The sequence below is a fragment of the Neoarius graeffei genome, chromosome 15 (assembly GCF_027579695.1).
Source record: "Neoarius graeffei isolate fNeoGra1 chromosome 15, fNeoGra1.pri, whole genome shotgun sequence".
In the NCBI taxonomy this organism is placed as follows: Eukaryota; Metazoa; Chordata; class Actinopteri; order Siluriformes; family Ariidae; genus Neoarius; species Neoarius graeffei.
In genome coordinates this window covers 38,422,107-38,444,695 of record NC_083583.1, presented here as the reverse complement: position 1 = coordinate 38,444,695, position 22,589 = coordinate 38,422,107, and the positions used below count along the sequence as shown (strand labels likewise).

The window sequence follows — 22,589 nt, the reverse complement described above, 5'->3', positions numbered from 1 at the left end:
TGTCTGTGTCTATGTGTCAGCCCTGTGATGACCTGGCGACTTGTCCAGGGTGTACCCCGCCTTTCGCCCGTAGTCAGCTGGGATAGGCTCCAGCTTGCCTGCGACCCTGTAGAACAGGATAAAGCGGCTAGAGATAATGAGATGAGATGAGAAGTCCAGGCCTCTGTGTACTATGAGTCTTTAGTGCAGACAAATATTACTGCAGTAATTCATGTCATATTTCATATAAACACAACACATTAAATATCTGCACATGAAAAGAAGACCTTCATTTGTAAGATAATATTAGGCAGTATGAGAGGTATAACAGGCCAAAAGCTCAAACTGAAGAACATTATCTTGCCAATTCAGTTTGGCTCCCATACAGCTATGGTTATAAAGTGACCTGCTCTTCTATGTGATATAATGAAGTGACCGATACATGGATAGATTCAAACACACCACGGTGTTTAAACAGTATAACTGGATATGGATCCTGTGGCTTTTCCCATCACTGATCATCAGTCAACACTCTTTCAAAACAAATAGAAGTAAACAGTCACTGAATTTTTCAAGATGCACATGTTATGACTCATAAAGTTGTGTTCCGAAAAGCCATTTACGGTAGTTATCATTTCCAGTCAGGACTGAAAAAAGAATTCCATATGCTGTACTTTAAATTATGAATTTTGTTTTTCAAGCATTCAGTGTTTTATACTGAACACATGGTGTACATTTATTGATTATTATATATTGAATTAATATACGAGTATACCATATATCAAAAATCAAGTTTATGCTTGGCTCAAATGTAGTTGAGCCAGGACATATTTAATCTCACCTAAACTCTTTTTCACACAGTACATACCTTCAAATTAGATCATTAAGTTTTTGTCAAGTAATAGAAATATAATATGTTTTCAAATGTAAAGGTGTGTTGCTCCAACAGCATTTAAATATGGTCATGTTTTATTATAATTACGGTACTAATTGATTTTAGACAGGGGTTAACAGATCAATTTTTAACCTCTGATAAAGTAGCAAACATTAGATATCAAACTCATATATCTCATCTCATTATCTCTAGCCGCTTTATCCTTCTACAGGGTCGCAGGCAAACTGGAGCCTATCCCAGCTGACTACGGGCGAAAGGCGGGGTACACCCTGGACAAGTCGCCAGGTCATCACAGGGCTGACACAGACAACCATTCACACTCACATTCACACCTACGGTCAATTTAGAGTCACCAGTTAACCTAACCTGCATGTCTTTGGACTGTGGGGGAAACCGGAGCACCCGGAGGAAACCCACGCGGACACGGGGAGAACATGCAAACTCCACACAGAAAGGCCCTCGCCGGCCACGGGGCTCGAACCCAGGACCTTCTTGCTGTGAGGCGACAGCGCTAACCACTACACCACCGTGCCGCCTAAACTCATATATATGTGTCACAGTTTTCCCCAGTCACTGGTTCATCTATTTGAGGTCTTCTGCTTTTTTATTTATTTATTTTCAAAAATGGATTAATGACAACTGCACACTTCTGGTCTTTGCACTCAGGGGTTTTCTGAGGCAGTGTTAGCTCTGCAGTTAAGGTTATGAGTTCAGGAATACCAGTGTTTCATAATAAACATGTGAAATTGAAGTGGCATCTCTACATTCCTAGTTGAATTATGGACAGCCATTTGCAACCAAGGTTTGAAGGGGAAAAAAAAAAGCAGCTGACAGGAGAATACTGTGATAATACCAATGTCTCAGTGTAAGAACACCAGGAGACATGGCCAGGTTGAAGAATTGGTCTAAACTCTGCCATTTTTTACATCCCCTAGAGCTCCCCAGATGTCAAACAGAAAGACATCAGGGAAGGCAAAATCCCCCAGGACTGAGTCTAAAGCCTCTGCGAAATCGCCTGGATTTTGTTTGTCTTTGGCGGCTTCTACAATGGTGGTTGCTGCAAGAAAACACAAAGTTTAACTGTTTTAGAAGGAAAAAATGACATTGTATCTCTCTGGAACAAAAACTTTGTTTTCTAAAAGGTGTATTAAACTTAAACTGAGGTTAAATAACATCAGTTTATAACCATGTGTCACAGAAACATCTGCACTGTATCAATCTACATGTCTCTGTGCATTGATATTGTATTATGTTTTCCCTACAGTTCAGTTGTTCAGTTTACAAAGAACTACAAAGTACAAAGATACTCACATGTGCTTCACAGTATTTGTGTAATAAGATACCATTGAGGGTCTGGTTAGACTCAGGACTTTGAAACTTGTCCCACTGTAAAGTGAATATTCTGAGAATGGTCCACCCAAATCCATCATTCTTACATTAGCTATATACGGAAATACTGTGTTGCATTGTGAAATTTGTTCCAATCTTGAAGTTCATGAGAACTGCCTGATTAAAGGACATTAATGGTAGTAGTAGTCATAGATACTATGTGACTGCAGTCACATAGTATCTATGACTACTACTACTACCATTAATGTAAATGCAGCCATGGCTGCAAAGATGCTGTGCTGTATATTGCTGTACAAAGGCAAAATGCAGTAGCTAAAACACAAGTTGGTGGGCTCAGCACAGCAACTATACCCTATTAACACGTGGCCACACTTAGGGATCCCGTTCCCTCATAGTACTACTTTACGCAGCCACGACTTGATGATCGCCTTCCCTCATGGTCACCATTAATTTAGTTTGTTCTTTCAACTTAATGATCTCCTCCCTTCACGTTATAAAGTCACAGTCACAAATTAATTATCTTGTGCCTTCAACCTAATGATCCCATTTCCATATATTACTGAGTTGTGGCCATGCATTACGATCTCGCTCCCATGTGTTAAGTTGTGACCATGTTTTATCCACGTTTTAACCAAGTTGTGATTGCATACCCTGATTATTGTACTACACGTTTTATGAACATTTAATAGATATGGCTTTAAAATTCACTTAGAAATTCAGTCAAGTTAGCTCATGTTTGCTACCTAGCTGACTTTACCAATCAAAGGTAAAATAGAATAGAAATAGAATAGAATGCCTTTATTGTCACTGCACAAATGTACAACGAAATTTAGTTCGTCATAGGACACTGAGACTAGCCAGCTGTCATTTGCAGTGAAGATTTTGAACCTTTTTTTTTTTTGTTTACCAGTCTCATTAGCCTCCTGAAAACATCCTAAAAAAGTCTTATTGGAAGTGATTGAAAAAAAAAAAAAGAGAGACTTGGCTGGGACACTGGAATGTTATTTGTTACAGGGCCTAAAGGTTCGAGAAGCAGCTTTGGGACTAAAAGATCGCGAGTTCAATTCTCTGGAGCAGCAGAAAAAAATGTGTGGGGACAGTGAATGAATAGCTCATCCATGGTTTTCCACGACATCCATAGTTGGCATGTCCTTGAGCCATAGTTGGAATTACGTGGGAACCAATGGGAGCTGAGCTCCCATCCCCTCAGGCTCCCATGAAAGAAGCAAACTTAATTTTCGGTGGAAGTCTCTCAAATACGTCATATATCACCATAATAAGCTTGAATAGCCTATAATCACCATATAAATAAAACTCGTTTCATTTCTGATCACCATGCAGCCATAACTTTGTTTTGAACGTGTTATTAAACCGCAACATGTACGGCTGTACTTCACCACCACAGCACTATGCGCGCAAACTGAAATTTGCAGCCTGCGACTTCGAATGTGAAGTTAAGTCCGAAGAAGACTTGTCCTCTATCTCACAACGATCTTCCTTTGTTTAACTATATATATATATATATATATATATATATATATATATATATATATATATATACACACACACTCATTATTTATATTTTTATATATATATATATATATATATATATATATATATATATATATATAGAGTGTGTATAAATAATTTGTTTATTTATATATATATATATATATATATATATATATATATATATATATATATATATACACACACACACACACAACACCGTGTGTGTGTGTGCATGCGTGCGCCTGTGTGTGAAAGCTGTGCACTGCAGTGCGCAAAAGTGCGCTGGTCCAGGAGAGCGAGTATGCATTGCTTTTTTTTTTTTAAATAGAGACCCCCATAGGGTCAAATTTATAATTCGAACCCTGCCTTGAGCAAAGCACCAACTTCACTGTGCTCTAATGTACAGTATATGTGACAAATAAATGCTTCTTCTGATGCTCAACTGACTCAGTATCAGCTGCTTTAGGGAATCTTTAGAGAGGATATGACACATTCAAGCAAAATCTCTTCTCACCAAGTTCAGGATCCCGTATGCCCATGTAGCTCTCCAGAAGATCATCAACCTTCTTCATGGCCTTCTCTTCAAACTCACTGGGCTGATGGGAAGAGAAGAGGTAGAGAGACAAGAGAGAAATGATGTTTGGGTTTCAGGCATTCAGAGCATTTTCACATCACCATGACAACCTTATCAATAACGCACCACTTCCTGAACAGTCGCCATTCCTTTTGAGCGCAGACGCAGAGTTTCTTTCCCACTGACCATTTTGCCTTCGCTGGATTTAGGTGCTCGTGTCCTCTGACCAATCATGTCTTGATGGAAATGCACAAACAGACTTGGATCAAATTTCTATGCAATTTTAAGTTTTCTCAAGCAAAAAATGCAGAATTAATTAAGTAGTGATATGTGTGAGTTACGATATTACCAGTTGATATTTTCGGTTTTCTGAAATCAACACAGGGTCAAGAATATACATACAATGCACCTAATGTTTGTTAAATGTCCCTTGGCAAGTTTCACCTTGACCAAACACACTTGGTAGCCATTAACAAGCTTCTGGCAAAATTCTGGTTGGATATTTAACTCTCTTCTTGGCAGAATTGATAGAGTTCAGTTAAATTTGTGTGTTTCATGGCACAGACCCAACTTTTAAGCAGAGTCCACATATTTTCAATAGGGTTGAGGTTAGGACTTGTTGTAAGCTTAATGTTAGACTGCTTTATCCATTCCACAAACAGCTTTTGTGTGTTTGGGGTCATTATCTTGTTGGACACTTAACCCCCCAAAGCAACTTATAATTGAGCACATGAGGGTTCATGGTACGTATGTCACTGTGCAGTCAGAGGAAAATGCTAGTTGTCCTCATCTGCATACATGAGCCCACAGATGGCCACGACTGGCTCGTGTCCCTGTGATTGAGAGGTGAGAAAGAATATGCCATCCTGCCCACCTAGAGAGCTGGCGAAAATAGTATTGTCAGACACTTGCAATATCCCAAAGATAGGGTGGATACTTTTCTGTTGCGTAACTCAGGAACCTATACAGTGAGTTTACAGCGAAAATACTGTAAGAAAAGTGAATGATAATCTAGATGCTGTGTTATGACCTTAATTAGGCTTACATCTACATTAACAGATCTGCTGATATAAGAAAATAATGGATAGCGGCGAGTCAATCAGAGATGAGTATCTCCTTAGAACCACTAATGAAGCACATCAATAATACCATGTCTCATTGGAGGAAACTGGAAGAATATTTCAGCCTGAGATGTTGATATGTGGGGCGGCACGGTGGTGTAGTGGTTAGCGCTGTCGCCTCACAGCAAGAAGGTCCTGGGTTCGAGCCCCGGGGCTGGCAAGGGCCTTTCTGTGCGGAGTTTGCATGTTCTCCCCGTGTCCGCGTGGGTTTCCTCCGGGTGCTCCGGTTTCCCCCACAGTCCAAAGACATGCAGGTTAGGTTAACTGGTGACTCTAAATTGACCGTAGGTGTGAATGTGAGTGTGAATGGTTGTCTGTGTCTATGTGTCAGCCCTGTGATGACCTGGCGACTTGTCCAGGGTGTACCCCGCCTTTCGCCCGTAGTCAGCTGGGATAGGCTCCAGCTTGCCTGCGACCCTGTAGAAGGATAAAGCGGCTAGAGATAATGAGATGAGATGAGATGTTGATATGTGCCTGTTGTTAATATTATCACGGACTTATGAGGCCTGTTTCACTCGTTATCTGTGGAGGGGATCTGGCAAAGGCGTAAGCACATGTCCTTATGTGAGCAAACTTCTGGTCCTTTATGACCCACCACGCTTACTGTACTTAGATCAAAAGGTGCAGGCTATCTGCTGGTACCTCATATAATGAAGGTTACATCAGGGGACAGAGCCTTTTCTTACAAAGCCCCACAGTTATGGAACAGCCTTCCAAGTAGTGTTCGGGAATCAGACACAGTCTCAGCATTTAAGTCTAGGCTGAAAACATATCTGTTTAGTCAAGCCTTTTGTTAACGGTGTTTATGATGTAAAGGAGTAGATCTTGGAGGGTCCTCAGACATAGAGTGTTTTGGTAAACTGGGATGTATGGATGTTGTCAGTCCCCACTCGCTTGCTCACTCGAGTTTGTTGACAGTGTAGTGGCTGGCTGCTTTATGTCCCGGGGCTCCCTCATGCCTGTGTTACCTTCTGGCTCTCCCCTTTTAGTTATGCTGTCATAGTTAGTTTTGCCGGAGTCCCTGCTTGTACTCAGCACAAAATGTATACTGTTCCTACTTATTCAGGTGACATTGGGCATACCTAACAACCTGTGTTTTCTTTCTCTCTCTCTCTCTCTCTCTCCCTCCCACCCACCCAAATCTGTCCCTCTGAGTTACATGTCAATCCTGAGATCGAGATGCTGACCTCTTCTGCTCCTCGGACCTGCCTGATCCATCCTGATGCCCTATGCCTGGTTGGAGTCTCATCACATCACTCCTGTGGAGGACGGCCCCATATCAAGTCAAATCAACTTTATTGTCAAATATGCTATACATGCTCTGTCAGGTTCTGTGGACCTTTCAGCCTGCTGTTCATCTACTTGGCCAATAGATGCCACTATTCTGCATTATATTTTCTTTTGTTTTTCTTGGGTTACACTTGTCTTCATGCTATTGGCTAAGCGAATCATTGATGACAAGTAGTTGATTGGCTGGCCTATATATATATATATATATATATATATATATATATATATATATATATATATGAGTTTGTTTTCTTTCCACTTTGCTGAGTTCTCCTGTGAGCCACCGTGTGAGTACTTGTCCTGGGTTTTTCACTATAGACCCTTTTCAGTCACGTGACCTTCGTAAACGCGACCACCATTTTGGACATGTAGCAGACTTCGGCTCGAATTGGTTTGAATGCGAGGAAGGCGACAAACGGAGAACATACAAGAAAAAGGAGCGAGATGCAGAAAACACCTTCGCTATCCAGCGACGTAGGGCATTTACAGGGCGAGCAGAGGGAGAAATAACAACAGTAACGACACATTAGCAACGCCGTACAGAAATAACGGTTTATGGCACAGACCCTTTCGGTTCTCGCTCATCTAGCTGCTACAATGACTGCAACAATAATACCTAACACACATTTAAGTATCCGTATGACTGCAACAATAATACCTAACACACATTTAAGTATCCGTCGTAAAGACGTGAAACTCGTCATCTCAGGGCTGACACATAGACACAGACAACCATTCACACCTACGGTCAATTTAGAGTCACCAGTTAACCTAACCTGCATGTCTTTGGACTGTGGGGGAAACCGGAGCACCCGAAGGAAACCCACGCGGACACGGGGAGAACATGCAAACTCCACACAGAAAGGCCCTCGCCAGCCCCGGGGCTCGAACCCAGGACCTTCTTGCTGTGAGGCGACAGCGCTAACCACTACACCACCGTGCCGCCCCGGTTTGTGCACTCACTATTTGCCATTACTTTCTCCAACCCAGTGTTACAGATTACAGGGAACGGCCTGGATTTAAGAGAGCAAATACATGCTCCTCTCAGCGGATCATCAGATTAACGTTTTTAAAAGCGATTAGCGTGCACACAGCAACACCAATACACGGATACGCTTGGCTCCGCAGGCATCCTGCGCTCCAAATCACTCCGCCCTGAACAGCGAGTGCCCTCTGGAGGGTGCGCACTCCGGCCCTGCGCAGCTCACACAGCGCGCAAGTGAAGTGCACGAGCCACGATTCGGGACTGAGCCGCTGTGTGTGTGATCCCAGCACAGATCACTTACCACTCGCAAGTGGAAGGATGGCAAGCCTAAAGACAATCGGTTTTTTTTTTTTTTGTTACATAGTCAAGAGAGGTGTCGGATCACTGGATCCAGTGTAAATAGCTGCCGGAGCCAACGCCCGAGGTTCCGGAGCGCGCTCCGGCTTGCTCCCCCTCAAATTAAGCGCTGTTTGTAGAACACTGCCTCTGATCTGTCCTACAGTCTACCAACAGCAAAGGAACACAACGCTAGCTAATGTCGTTAGCTAATAGCTACTACAGAAGAACAAAGAGGTTACAATGGGTTATTTTAGCCTATTTGGTTACACACTCGCCGCCACAGAATGTTAACAGCAATGTAATGCCTTTTCTGGCTAATTTTATTCGTCTTACCTCCAACAAAGTGGTCACTACACAAGCGCTGGTGTGCCGAGGGCTGCCAATCTGTTAATGGCCGCTATCCATCTTCTCCATCGGGATCCGATAAAATGATAACCCTTGCCTTGTTTGTTGATGGTTACTACATCCAGGTGCACAACAATATAGTGGCATGATGGAAGTCTTGCTGAAAATAAGCACTTTCTTTGCTGCCGTTCCTCAATGCTGGCTGTGGTAAACTACTGGTAGTACATGTCCAAAATGGCGGCCGCGTTTGTCGTGACGTCACGTGAAAAGGGTCCATAGCTGTTTGCTCCACTGTTCTGAACTGCCTTTTGACCACTCCCTCTGTTTTCTAAGGCTACGTTTACATTAGACCGTATCTGTCTCGTTTTCTTCGCGGATGCACTGTCCGTTTACATTAAACCGCCGGGAAACGGGAATCCGCCAGCGTCCACGTATTCAATCCAGATCGTGTCTGATCCGGTGCTGTGTAAATATTCAGAATACGCGGATACGCTGTGCTGAGCTCTAGCTGGCGTCTCATTGGACAACGTCACTGTGACATCCACCTTCCTGATTCGCTGGCGTTGGTCATGTGACGCGACTGCTGAAAAACGGCGCGGACTTCCGCCTTGTATCACCTTTCATTAAAGAGTATAAAAGTATGAAAATACTGCAAATACTGATGCAAATACTGCCCATTGTGTAGTTATGATTGTCTTTAGGCTTGCCATCCTTCCACTTGCAAGTGGTAAGTGATGTCCGCTGGGATCACACACACAGCGGCTCAGTCCCGAATCACAGCTTGTTCACTTCACTCGCGCGCTCTGTGAGCTGCGCAAGGCCGGAGTGCGCACCCTCCAGAGGGCACTCACTGTTCAGGGCGGAGTGATTTGGAGCGCAGGATGCCTGCGGAGCCGAGCGTATCCGTGTATTGGTATTGCTGTGTGCACGCAAATCGTGTATTGGCGTTGCTGTGCGCACACTAATCGTTTTAAAAACGTTAATCTGATGATCCACTGATACGGTCTAATGTAAACATGGGCTAAGAAGAGGATTGTTTTGCTTTTGACTGTCTCGAGTGGATATTATTTTTGAACTTTTGTGCCAAGTACTGTTTTGCCATTTTGGGGTTTTCTCTTTTTGTGCATTTTAATGACTGACCTTTTTGGACCTGGAATATACATGCTAAAGATTTATTTTGATTTTGATCTGGCGCTCTCAGTAAAGACTTCCTTTTTGAAACGCTAAGTCTCTGCATCTCTGTCCTGAATCTCTGTCTCATTCTGAGGGTGGCCTGAGGTCTAAGATGTTCAATCCCCATCTCAACCAAAACCCTGACATGCTCGACATACAGCACAGATGAAATTTCAGTCCTCTCTGACCCACAGTGCAAACAGGCAATGCAATAAATAAAAATAGAATAATTGAAAAAACAAACAGTATAAACACTCTAGATAAGAACTAGACATAGACTAAACACACACATACACACGTAAATTGGTGCAAATAAACAGTCAAGGGTACTTGAGGTATAGCAGGTGAACATGAAATAAGCAGTATAAACAATAAACTAATGGCTGTTAAGGTGAGGTAGTGCGGAATAGTGCAAATGAGTGAGGTAAAGTGAAATGTGTAGTCCCTGAGTTCAGTGTGTTAATGAACGTTGAGAGTGTGTGTGTGTGTGTTGGGGGGGACTGTGAGGGTGACATGTCAGATGCTGAAGGGGGGGCAGGGGGGTGTGCGAGCAGAATCTGTGGCAGAGGGGGGAGGAGAGGCAGAACAGGGAGGGAATTGAGCCTCCTGACCGCCTGGTGAAAGAAACTGTTCTTGAGCCTGCTGGTTTTGGCCCGGAGACTCCACTGTCTCCTTCCTGACTGCAGCAGACTGAAGAGGCTGTGAGATGGGTGGGTGGGGTCACCTGCAATCCTGATGGCTTTGCGGGTGAGGCGGGAGTTATAAATATCCATTAAAGAAGGGAGAGAGACACCAATGATCCTCTCAGCTGCTCTCACGATGCGCTGCAGAGACTTGCAGCAGGACACGGTGCAGGCGCCGTACCACACGGTGATGTAGCTGGTCAGGATGTTCTTGATGGTGCCTCTGTAGAATGTGTGCATGATGGGGGCCGGGACTCTTGCTCTCCTCAGTTTGCAGAGGAAGTACAGACGCTGTTGGGCTTTTTTGGCCAGTGATGCAGTGTTGTTGCTCCAGGACAGGTCTTCAGAGATGTGCACACCCAGAAACTTAGTGCTACTCACCCTCTCCACTGCAGCACCGTCGATAAATAGTGGAGCATGCTGGGTGTGCACTCTCCTGAAGTCCACAACAATCTCCTTTGTCTTCTCCACGTTCAAGCAGAGATTGTTGTCCTTGCACCACATGGCCAAGCAGCTCACCTCACTCCTGTAGATTGTCTCATTGCCATTGTTACACTTTGTAGGCATTTTTATGCATGGTGTAAACATTGTCCAGAGTATTGTTTCCACGTGTGGGAAAGTTGATATGTCCATAGAGTTTTGGAAACACGCTCTTGGGGTTTGCATGGTTAAATCCCCAGCCAGGATGAGGAAAGCATCTGGATGGGCTGTCTGCTGCTCACTGATGTGCTGATAGAGTTCATTCAGTGCTTCACTCCTGTTGTTATTGGAGCCGGGAGGGATGTATATTGCTACCAGCAATATGGCTGTGAATTCCCTCGGCAGGTAGAATGGCCAGCACTTAATAATCATAAACTCCACCAGTGGTGAGCAGTGTTTGTAGACCACAACAGCATAGCGGCACCAGGCATCACTGATGTAAACACAGAGTCCACCACCATGAGTCTTCACCCCCTCGACTAGTGCTCTGTCTGACCGGTAGCATGTTAGCTGGGCTAGCTGAATGGCACAGTCCGGGATGCTGTCGATAAGCCATGTTTCCACAAACACGAGGACACAACACTCACTCACAGCCTTAAAAGATGAGCGGAGCAGGTGGACATAATCCAGCTTGTTGTCCAGTGAGCGTGCGTTGGCCAGAGAGATGGTAGGGATAGCCGGCCGGTGAGGGCTAGCCACTAGCCTAGCCCGGATACCGCCACGCTTGGCCCTCTTCTGCTTCCGCATGTTCCGCTTGTGGCACTTCCACTGTGGGCTGGATGCAGGAGTGGGGGTCGGTGGTTGAGCAGGCCTCCGGAGCAAACCGTAGTCGCATAGCACTTCCGCGTCCGCTGGATTAATATCCGTGAATATAGTTCTGCGGATGTTGAGCAGAAACTCACGGGAGTATGTGCGCCTTAAGACTGATGGACGCGACAAAGACGAACAAATACACACTGTTGGAACAGTGTGGACAGTTGAAAGTCACACTTGGAAGACGCTCTGGACACTTACAGTAATGCTTTTATGGCTGAGGACTACAGTTGACTTGCTAACTTTAGGACTGCCATTGTCATGAACAGTTTTGCATTCAAGTTTCCATCAATGAAGAGTTAAAACATCAACGAAACTGACTTCATGTTAAAACTGTCAATGTTCTAGTCATGTTGTCTGTTGTTGCCCAAATGAGGATGGGTTCCCTTTTGAGTCTGGTTCCTCTCGAGGTTTCTTCATGTCGTCTGAGGGAGTTTTTCCTTGCCACCATTGCCGCAGGCTTGCTCATTGGGGATAGATTAGGGATAAAATTAGCTCAGATTTTAAGTCATTCAAATTCTGTAAAGCTGCTTTGCGACAATGTTTATTGTTAAAAGTGCTATACAAATTGACTTGACTTGACCTTATCCAGAGCAATGCCACAGCCCTGTGCAGTCATGTTGTATTTTTTTCCATGATTGCTAATACAATAAACCATCTCCTTTGGCTTGTTTCATTATTAATGGAACTAACTGAGCAGAACCATATCGAGTCGTTGTATTGTGTCTGTAAGGGACAATGTGGCTCAATCCCTGCTAAATAAAGACATCAGTTTTGACTGAGTGGAAGTGTATGGTGGCCATTTTGTCCCATCTGTCTTAGCCGTACTTGCTCTTCTCACTTGGTGCACACTGTAAGATGCACAAGGGAGCATAATTACATGCATTGTGCCCATGAATGGTAATCCATCTTTTTCAAACATCCAATTAGCTAATGGCATAATGATAATCAAAGGGCCTTCAATTATTAACAGTAATTTTCTCTCAGAGAGGGGGAACCGGCAGACTCATTTTCACTGTATGCATATGAACACTAATTCTGCATTTGCTTCGTCTCCACGCTACAAACGAATGATTTCACTGCCAAGAGAGATTAGAGCTGATTCATCTCAATAACATTAGTGTCTTTAACCCCTGAAACTATAAATGGCCAAATGATTATCATTACTGACTGCTCTTAAACACTCTATGTATCACCATAATTAAAGTGCGATTAAAAGCTTATTGTCTTGCACTTGAGCTATAAGCTAATGTAGCTCCAGCTTAGTATTGAAAAGATAGTACATTATGATTAGAGTGCCATTTAGACCTTGTAAAGTTTTCAATCATTTTTTCAGTGTGCATTTTTCCATTCAGAAAAATGTGTTAACCCATCTCAGGTAAGGATATCTCATTTTTGTGAGCGTTCTTTGCTCACAGGCTGTATTTTGATATTTAAATGACTAACAGTAATGAAAGTAACAGGGTTGAGTTTTAAGTACAGAATTAGCAAATACACGAAATATGGTGAACAAGCATCCATGCTAATGACATAAGAACATTAAGGATATTCTAACGAATCATTTAAATTTTTATTATTTATTTATTTTCATTAAAGGGCGGCACGGTGGTGTAGTGGTTAGCGCTGTCGCCTCACAGCAAGAAGGTCCGGGTTCAAGCCCTGTGGCCGACGAGGGCCTTTCTGTGCGGAGTTTGCATGTTCTCCCCATGTCCGTGTGGGTTTCCTCCGGGTGCTCCGGTTTCCCCCACAGTCCAAAGACATGCAGGTTAGGTTAACTGGTGACTCTAAATTGACCGTAGGTGTGAATGTGAGTGTGAGTGGTTGTCTGTGTCTATGTGTCAGCCCTGTGATGACCTGGCGACTTGTCCAGGGTGTACCCCGCCTTTCGCCCGTAGTCAGCTGGGATAGGCTCCAGCTTGCCTGCGACCCTGTAGAACAGGATAAAGCGGCTAGAGATAATGAGATGAGATGAGATTTTGGTAACAGGATTGTACTTTCAAAATTACCTTATCATCTGTCGATCTTGTGGATAGAAAGTAAAAAGTCTACTCACCCTGGTTAAAATGGGGGGGTGGGGGTGGGGTTATGATATAAACAAATGAAACCAAGATAAATCATCTCAGATCTTTTCCCACCTCTAAGGTGTATAGCAACCAAATTAATTCAAATTTAAAACAAACAAGCAAACAAACATTTTAAGGGAAAATAAGGAAAAATGAAAAAAAACCACCTTACAATAACCCTGTTGCACATCCTTTAACGAATACTTTGTTAAAGCACCTTTTACTTGTAATACAACAGTAAGTCTTTGGGGGTAAGAGTCCACAAATTTTGATGCGAGTCTACACATCTTAATTTTTCAAATTACTTTTGATACATGCTGTTTTCCCCCTTAAAGCTTCCCTATTTGGGTTCTACTTTAATTTCTTTGGTTGCTATGTGACAAATATGGGAGAAGAATTCTGCCATTTATTTATTTTGATGTTATCAGTGCAGTGCCTCATTAACAAAGTATTTCCATTAGAAGTGACCTTCCTTTTCCTTCTGACTCACTAATCCATGAGATCCATTTGCAGAAACTCCCTCCATTCTTATTTGACAATGTCTCATTACCTTTCAAAGCACAAAGTACTCCAGACTACAGGATTCTCAGGTCTTTGTATGTGAGAGACTGAAGTGTTAGTTTCCTCACTGGCCCATTCAAGGGAAGAGTTTCCTTTGTATAAGTACACAGATTTGAGTAAGTCATTGTAACTTTGAACTGTACACAGTAAAAGTGTTCATTCCTTTGGGATAGTTTTTTTATATCAAAGATAGAAATATCTGACCTTTTTCACCTTGTGGGTGATTTGGCTTTTTTTTTTACAAAAAAATTTTTTTTAGAAAAGGTTAGGGTTAGAGTTAAATGTAGGTGTAAAGACACATGTGTGTGTGAGAGAGAGAGAGAAATATAATGGATTTTATGCTAGTACAAGATCTGAACACGTGGTGGCAGTGTTTCTCCACCTTCAAACAGAGTCCTACTGAATTACTTGATTTTATTTGTGCCATTCTATCCATCCATTATCTGTAGCCACTTAACCTGTACAGGGTCACGGGCAAGCTGGAGCCTATCCCAGCTGACTATGGGCGAGAGGCGGGGTACACCCTGGACAAGTAGCCAGGTCATCGCAGGGCTGACACATCGAGACACACAACCATTCACACTCACACCTACGGTCAATTTAGAGTCACCAATTAACCTAATCTGCATGTCTTTGGACTGTGGGGGAAACCGGAGGAAACGGAGACACGGGGAGAACATGCAAACTCCACACAGAAAGGCCCTCACCAGCCGCTGGGCTTGAACCCAGAACCTACTTGCTGTGAGGCAACAGTGCTAAACACTACACCACCGTTCCGCCCTGTGCCATTCTAAAGGAAATGAAAAGATTATTAACTGTATGGATTCGTGTCATTGCCGAACCTGATCTGGACTTGAGGCAAACCATGGTTGGTTGACTTGGCCAGAATTGCAGCCGTAGGGTGGCCAGTTCCTTTCTGCATACTCGTACATTCACACCGCTGAGAAATTTAAAGTAGCCAGTTAGCCTAACCTGCATGTCTTTGGACTGTGGGGGAAACCGGAGCACCCGGAGAAAACCCACGTGGGCACGGTGAGAACATGCAAACTCCACACAGAAAGGCCCACTCAGCCATGAGGTTCGAACCCAGAACCTTCTTGCTGTGAAGCACCAGTGCTAACCACTGCACCACCATGCCACCTACTGTATGGATTATGCTAGTTAATAAATTAGTCATTAAATTATTTTCATTAGGCCTATAACAGTCATTATATATGAATATTATGAATTGGAGCAGGTTTTTTTATTTAATTTATTTATATTAATATTACTACATTAATATTTTAATGCAAGGCAGGGGGGCAGCATGGTGGTGTAGTGGTTAGCACTGTCGCCTCACAGCAAGAGGTCCTGGGTTCGAGCCCAGCAGCCTTTCTGAATGGAGTTTTGCATATTCGCCCCGTGTCTGCGTGGGTTTCCTCCGGATGTTCTGGTTTCCCCCACAGTCCAAAGGCACGCAGGTTAGGCTAATTGGTGCCTCTAAATTGACCGTAGGTGTGAATATGAATGGTTGTTTGTGTCTATGTGTCAGCCCTGCAATAACCTGGCGACTTGTCCAGGGTGTACCCCGCCTCTCACCTATAGTCAGCTGGGATAGGCTCCAGCTTGCCTGCGACCCTGTAGAACAGGATAAGCAGCTACAGATAATGGATGGATGGATGGATGGATGAGGGTTTTTTTAAGTGTAGATAACATGTAGAGCCCCAAAGAAACAGTAGTATCGCTATGGCCTATCTTAATTTTATAAATATATCAAATAAACTTTAAAATTGAAAATCAAAGCTAAAAGTTTACCTAAAAGTAACAAACCCAAAAAAAAGAATTTCACAGGCAAAATTAAGTTTCTCTATAAATATAACCAGTTAAAACATGCCTGTCTGTTCGTGAGTCAAAGCCAAGAGTAGTGCATGGCTTTGACGAGAATGATGAGAGGAGTGCAGCATGGTGATGATGACACACACACACACACACACACAGAGGTGATGATGACTCACCAAACGCTTTCTTGGGTCCCACCAGTCTGAGAGTGAACGGTTCTCCTCGCGGCTGCTCCTTCAGCATCTTGGCCACTTCATAATGACGACATCCCACAATGCTCTGGTCATTAATGGCCTCGATGTGATCACCAACACACACATTTTTCAGCCGGTCGATGGTGCTGCCCTCTTTTATCCTCTACCAGGAAAAACACGGTTAAATAACTGGACAAAGTCTAATATCTATCTGTCTATCTATCTGTTTGTCCACTTATCTGTTTGGCTGTCTGTCCATCTGTCTATCTGTCTGTCTTCCATCCATCCTCTGTCTGCCTGCCTGTCTGTCCTCCATCCATTTATTTATCTGCCTGCCTGTCTGTCTGTTCTCATATTGGTCTGTTGGTCCTCCATCTGTCTGTCTGTCCTCTGTCCATCCACTTATCTATCTATCTATCTATCTATCTATCTATCTATTTTTCCATCTACAGTCAGTTGGGATAGGCTCCAGCTTGCCTGCGACCCTGTAGGACAGGATAAGCGGCTACAGATAATAGATGGATGTCTGTCCTCCTGTTTGCTTGTCTGTCTTCCAGCTGTCCACTGATCTGTCAGTCTGCCTCTCCTCCATCCATCCATCTGTCTCCTTATTTAATGAGGTTAGGGATATGGGGAGACATGGCCTTCTTTAGCTACAGTAACGCAGAGGTCAATGAAACGTCCTTACAAAGATGTGTGTGTGTGTGTGTGTGTGTGTGTGTGTGTGTGTGTGTGTGTGTGTGTGTGTGTGTGTGTGTGGCACCTTAATGAAAGCATATCCTGCACCATTATCAGTGATGGTCAGGCCAAGGGCATCCTCTGTTTTAGTGACCTCCACCTCTTTGGTTTCTCCTCGGACGTGAGCAAAGATGAAGTCCTCAAGGCCAATCTGCCCCCCCAACAGCTTCTGCATGTCCACTTTGTGTGAGTTTAAAGTGCAGAAGAGGATCTGGGTAAATGAGGAGTGATGAGAGAGAGAGAGAAATTACATGCTAATGTTTCTGTGGACGCTCAGATGCAGGATCAGGAGTCAGGAGGAAAGAGTCACAGCCATTTTCTATGGAGTTTCCACTCACCTAGGTTTGAACAGCAGAGGGCAGTGTGTGTCCCCCGGCTTACTAGAGTACAGTACTCAGTATTACTTTACAATACTTATATTCTACATACAGTACCGGTCAAAAGTTTGAACACCCCTACTCATTCACAGGTTTTTCTGTATTTTGACTATTTTCTACATTGTAGAATAACAATGAAGACATCAAAACTATTAACTAACTTATGGAACATATATGAAATTATGTGGTAAACAAAAAAAAAAGTGTTTTAAAAATGTTTCATATTTTAGATTCTTCAATGTAGCCACTGTTTACCTTGATCACGCTTTGTACACTATTGGCGTTATCTTAACCAGCTTCATGAGGGAGTCACCTGGAATGCTTTTCAATTAACAGGTACCTTGTCAAAAGTTAATTAGTGCAATTTCTTGCCTTATTAATGCTTTTGAGATCAAACAGTAAACAGTAAATATGCAGTAAATAGCCCTATTCCACAACCGCTCAATTAATTAAAGAGAAATGACATCCATCATGACTTTAAGATATGAAGTGTGTTTAATTAATAAAAAAAATACAGAAAAACCATTGAATTAGAAGGTGTGTCCAAACTTTTGACTGGTACTGTACTAATAGTAATACTCATAATACATATTAGTTAGTGAGAGCTCTGTCAGAAAATGACTGTGGGATCTCTTTGTTGTGATGGTTATTAAAGCAACATTTGAATTTCTCAAAAATGTGTAATAAAAGGGCGGCACGGTGGTGTAGTGATTAGCAGTGTTGCCTCACAGCAAGAAGGTCCTGGGTTCGAGCCCAGTGGCCGGTGAGGGTCTTCCTGTGTGGAGTTTGCATGTTTGCATGTTCTCCCCGTGTCTGCGTGGGTTTCCTCCGGGTGCTCCGGTTTCCCCCACAGTCCAAAGACATGCAGGTTAGGTTAATTGGTGGCTCTAAATTGACTGTAGGTGTGAAAGTGAGTGTGAATGGTTGTTTGTCTCTGTGTCAGCCCTGCGATAACCTGGCGACTTGTCCAGGGTGTACCCCGCCTCTCGTCCATAGTCAGCTAGGATAGGGTCCAGCTTGCCTGCGACCCTGTAGAACAGGATAAGCAGCTACAGATGATGGATGGATGTGTAATAAAATGTATTTACATTTTAATGTTCAAATTCTCTTTTCTATTTGCCCAGGTTGTTTATGTGATGTGTCTAGAGTCTAGGCATATACCTATGTACAATATACAATATTCCTGTTGAATTCTTGATTCTGATTGGTTAGATGATGTTGACTAATTCTCTATTTCCCCAGCAGCTCTGGCAGTAATTCAAGCTGTAATTCAAATCAAAGATTCATTTTATTCTAATATATTTTTGTTGCTAAGCTAATAATTCATTAACAGGGACTTGTATTTCAATGCATAATCATTGATTTGGTGAAGATTTCTGCAAGGAGTTGTTTATTTGTCATTTATGGAAGGAGTCTCCAGTGTCAGCATGGTCACAGCAGAGTCTTCAAGACAGAGGAAGTTGCACTTTCTGTTTCCTTGGTAGCATGACAAGCATCAAACAAGAGAAAAAAGGGATGCTGGTGAGGGAACAACTGTGTATAGCTATGATAACCTAAATTATATCTTGTCTCACTGGCATTCTGCAACATGAAACATGACTATAAACAGACTAGAAGGGTTCTCAGAGAGTGCAACACTCCGCCAAAGGCAATAGACACTTCTATGATGTGCAAATCTGCAACCGCAGCCACATAATATGCCTGATATCGTTCCAAAATTATGAGAATTTTGTGCCTATATGTGTATCCCAGAGGAATGAATGTCGATTGTGATATGGAATCATCGTACTTCTACACTGGCTATATTGTCTGACTGCTACACTTTACTGCCATCCCCTGGATTTTAAGATGTATGGCATTTTTAAGTATAGACTTCTACCATGCCAAATGGCAAAATTTAATGGGTTCTTCTTGGGCCCAGGTTACATCCTTCCACCAAATTTCATGGAAATCACATCAATCAATTCTGTTTACAGCCAGACAAATAAACAAACCACACCAAAAATATGACTTTGGCAGAGGTAATAAAAGCACGACTCATTCATTAATAAATTAAACATTGTAATTACTGGCAAATTGACATTGTATAACAGCAGTGTTATATTGGAGCATGTTGGTGTTAAATAATCAGATTTTGGGTGATAACAGTAACTCTGATTCATGATACTCCCCATATTTTCCTATAACAGCACACCCCACTGCTTTTTATTCCTTACTTATGGATACCAGCAGAGTGATCCATCCATCCATCCATCCATTATCTGTAGCTGCTTATCCTGTTCTACAGGGTCGCAGGCAAGCTGGAGCCTATCCCAGCTGACTATGGGCGGGGTACACCCTGAACAAGTCGCCAGATTATCGCAGAGACAAACAACCATTCACACTCACATTCACACCTACGGTTAATTTAGAGCCACCAGTTAGCCTAACCTGCATGTCTTTGGACTGTGGGGGAAACTGGAGCACCTGGAGGAAACCCACGCAGACACGGGGAGAACATGCAAACTCCACACAGAAAGGTCCTCACCGAACCCAGGACCTTCTTGCTGTGAGGCAGCAGTGCTAACCACTACACCACCGTGCCGCCCCAGAGTGATCTAAATACCAAAAATCTTTTAGCCTATGTGTCCTATTTACACTTGCACATATTTATGCATATCCTGGAAATACTCCGGCTTGGGTCTAAACAGGAGCACTTGGATCCGGATGAAATAAACACATTTCCTGAGGTGGAACCTTGACTAAGAGAGAGTGTGATAGGACTGTAGATAAAAGTCAAGGGCATGTGCAGTTTTATTGTGTTTTGTGAAGTCAGCAGGTTTGTTATATGACTTTGGACATTAATTGTGCCAGTTGTATAGACACTGTCTGTGCTATGCATGGTATTTCTGCAGGTCTGTTTTATGCTAAATTCATTTCATGTCAAATATACATATACATACATTAAAATTGCATAGAGATACCCTGTAATTTTAATATATGTACAGTACTGTGCAAAAGTATTAGAAACCTCCTTAATTTTAGTACAAACTTTGTGACAGATTTTCATTTTATAACTTCTACATTATGGAACCAGAACAAAAGCAATTTAGATTTCCAAACATTAGTTTTCCAGCACAAAATTAAATGTTACAGAAAAATGTTTGTATGCCAGTAAAGAAAGCAACATATAACAGACCACTTTTCAGACAAAAACATAATGAAGGCTGCTGGGTTTTGCTGTAAAAATAAGCAGGAAGTGTGACAATCAAAGTGTCCAGAAGAACTGTAGCTGATTCTGTAAGATGCTCAGTAAAACCTACAGCTCAGTTCCTTATAAACTTGCACTAACTGTACCTGAGACTGCTTTTTTTTTTTTTTTTTTTTAAGTAAAGGGTCGTCATGCCAAATATTGACTTTTTTTCATGCACTACTGCTTACTGATCTTTATGGTATTTTTTTTAATGTAGAAAAATCTTATTTCTTTTTTTAAGCCATCTTTGCTCTATGGCATTTCATTTCATGTGCCTAAGACTTTTGCACAGTACTGTACATTGCAGTTATAATTAGAACACACTACATTTTCATCCTGTAGGTAGGCCTGTTTTGATTTTATTATTTGCATCTGCTGGTTCCTATTTTTTGGCTGGAAAATTTTTTAAAATTCTGGAATATAGTGACTAGTGAAGTGAACTGCACGCCAGTGCTGCACATTGCATTTTTTCTAATGTACATCTGAAACTGCATTTGTTATAGTTTTAAACACCCTTTAAAATTACAAATTGCACTTTTAAATAGAAAGTATGTATCGCAAATATTAGCTTTTATGTCTGTGAATTCAGCTTTAAACAAAATATTATCGTTTAAATGAAAAAGTTTCCTGATATCACACTTATTGTTTGACTAATAGACCAGATAATCTCACACTGACCTTATTGTTAGTAGTAGCCCTGTGTTGGTTTTGAATAACGCAACCTCTATGATGTGTTTTGCTCATTTCTATAAAACTCTACTTACCTCAGCAGGAGAAATGTTGAAAACCTCTGCTATCTTGGCATAAAGCTCTTTTACATTGGTGAAGCCATGAATGCGGCCTGTAGGACTTCCATGAGCAAGCTGAGTGTGAAATATCAATTTCGGTCTCTGGCACGGTGGAGAAGGGGGTGAAGTAGGTAATGGTGGTGCAGAAGGCACCACACTGCTTTCCTCCTCCCCGGTCGAGCTCTTGGAGTCCTGCGTTTGTGGGCTCATGGTGTCTCCGTCCTGCATCACTCCTTCTTCACACTTTTTCCCTGAGCCCTTCTGCATGCTGTTTGGCGTGAACACACACTACACACGCACAGCTGCCCTGTGCTGGGTCTGATGTTGAATTAGTGATGAGGGTAACCAGGTAACAGGAACAGGTGACTGCTATTGGCTTTGCTAAAGGAGAAATGTAACACCACTTCAGCCAAAGGTCTTATTATTGATATAGGAGACGAGAGCAGGACAACAAACCAACTAGGCACCTGAAGAACACTGAGTCTGATGATCATCTGGCAGAAGGGAAGGTGTTTACGCCTAGGAGGATAGAAGAAAGAAGCAAGGAGGAAGTTGTTGGTTAGAAAGACAGAAGGCAGTTTTAGTAGATTGTTTCAGTATGAAAAAAGAAGGAGCTTTAAGAGTTGAATTTCAGTTAATTCCAAGTCAACCTCAAGGAGCCAGATGCAATTTACTTCAGTTCAGCTTCAAGCGGCCATTTCCAGTTTTCCTCTTGTCAACGTCAGGGGTTTTGTTTCAATTAATTCCAAGTCGGCTTCAATTGGCCAATTCAAATTAACTTCAAGTCAGTTTCAAGGGTCCAATTAAAATTCACTCTAAATCATCAAGGGCCAGTTTTAATTTCTTCCAAGGCAACTTCATAGGTTAGGTTCCATTTTTCTCCAAGTCACCTTCAAGAGGCCATTAACAATTTACTCATCGTCAGCTTCAAAGGGCCATTTCTAATTCCCTCCAAGCCAGGTTTGAGGTAAAAAATAAATAAATAAAAAAGTTACAGTTAATTGCAAGTCAACTTCAAGAGGCTAGTTTCAAATCACTCCAAGAATTGGAGCTAGGTCCAAGTCCTGTTCAAGGGACCATTTCCAATTCACTCCAAATCAGCTGCAGTCACTCCAAGTCAGGCTCAAGGAACTACTTCCAAGTCCACTTCAAGGAGATAATTCCAATTCACACCAAGTTGGCTTCAAGGGGCTAGTTCCAATTCATTTCAAGTCAGCCTAATTGACAAATATCAGCTAATTTCATGTATATTCCATGGCGGCTCATCAAAAGGGGTACT

At 42.5% G+C, this 22,589-nt stretch overlaps 1 protein-coding gene across 1 annotated transcript; it reads right to left on the bottom strand.

Moving 5' to 3' along the window:
- Positions 1-1,779: 1,779 nt before the first annotated feature.
- On the bottom strand, positions 1,780-21,589 carry gipc3 (GIPC PDZ domain containing family, member 3). Its single transcript, XM_060940510.1, has 6 exons — positions 21,287-21,589; positions 16,939-17,124; positions 16,158-16,338; positions 4,437-4,546; positions 4,251-4,332; positions 1,780-1,931 (listed from the first exon to the last, which is right to left on the bottom strand). Exons 1-6 carry the CDS (start codon positions 21,575-21,577, stop codon positions 1,780-1,782), a joined length of 1,002 nt encoding a protein of 333 aa, XP_060796493.1. The 5' UTR covers positions 21,578-21,589.
- Positions 21,590-22,589: the final 1,000 nt, after the last annotated feature.

Bases quoted from the DNA above. Each gene is read 5' to 3' on its own strand.
- gipc3 (XM_060940510.1), bottom strand. From the start codon at position 21,577: ATGCAGAAGGGCTCAGGGAAAAAGTGTGAAGAAGGAGTGATGCAGGAC. The intron at 16,339-16,938 runs GTGCCACACACA...TTTTCCTGGTAG, and splicing joins CAGGATATGCTTTCATTAAG to AGGATAAAAGAGGGCAGCAC. The intron at 1,932-4,250 runs GTGAGAAGAGAT...GTTTTCTTGCAG, and splicing joins CATACGGGATCCTGAACTTG to CAACCACCATTGTAGAAGCC.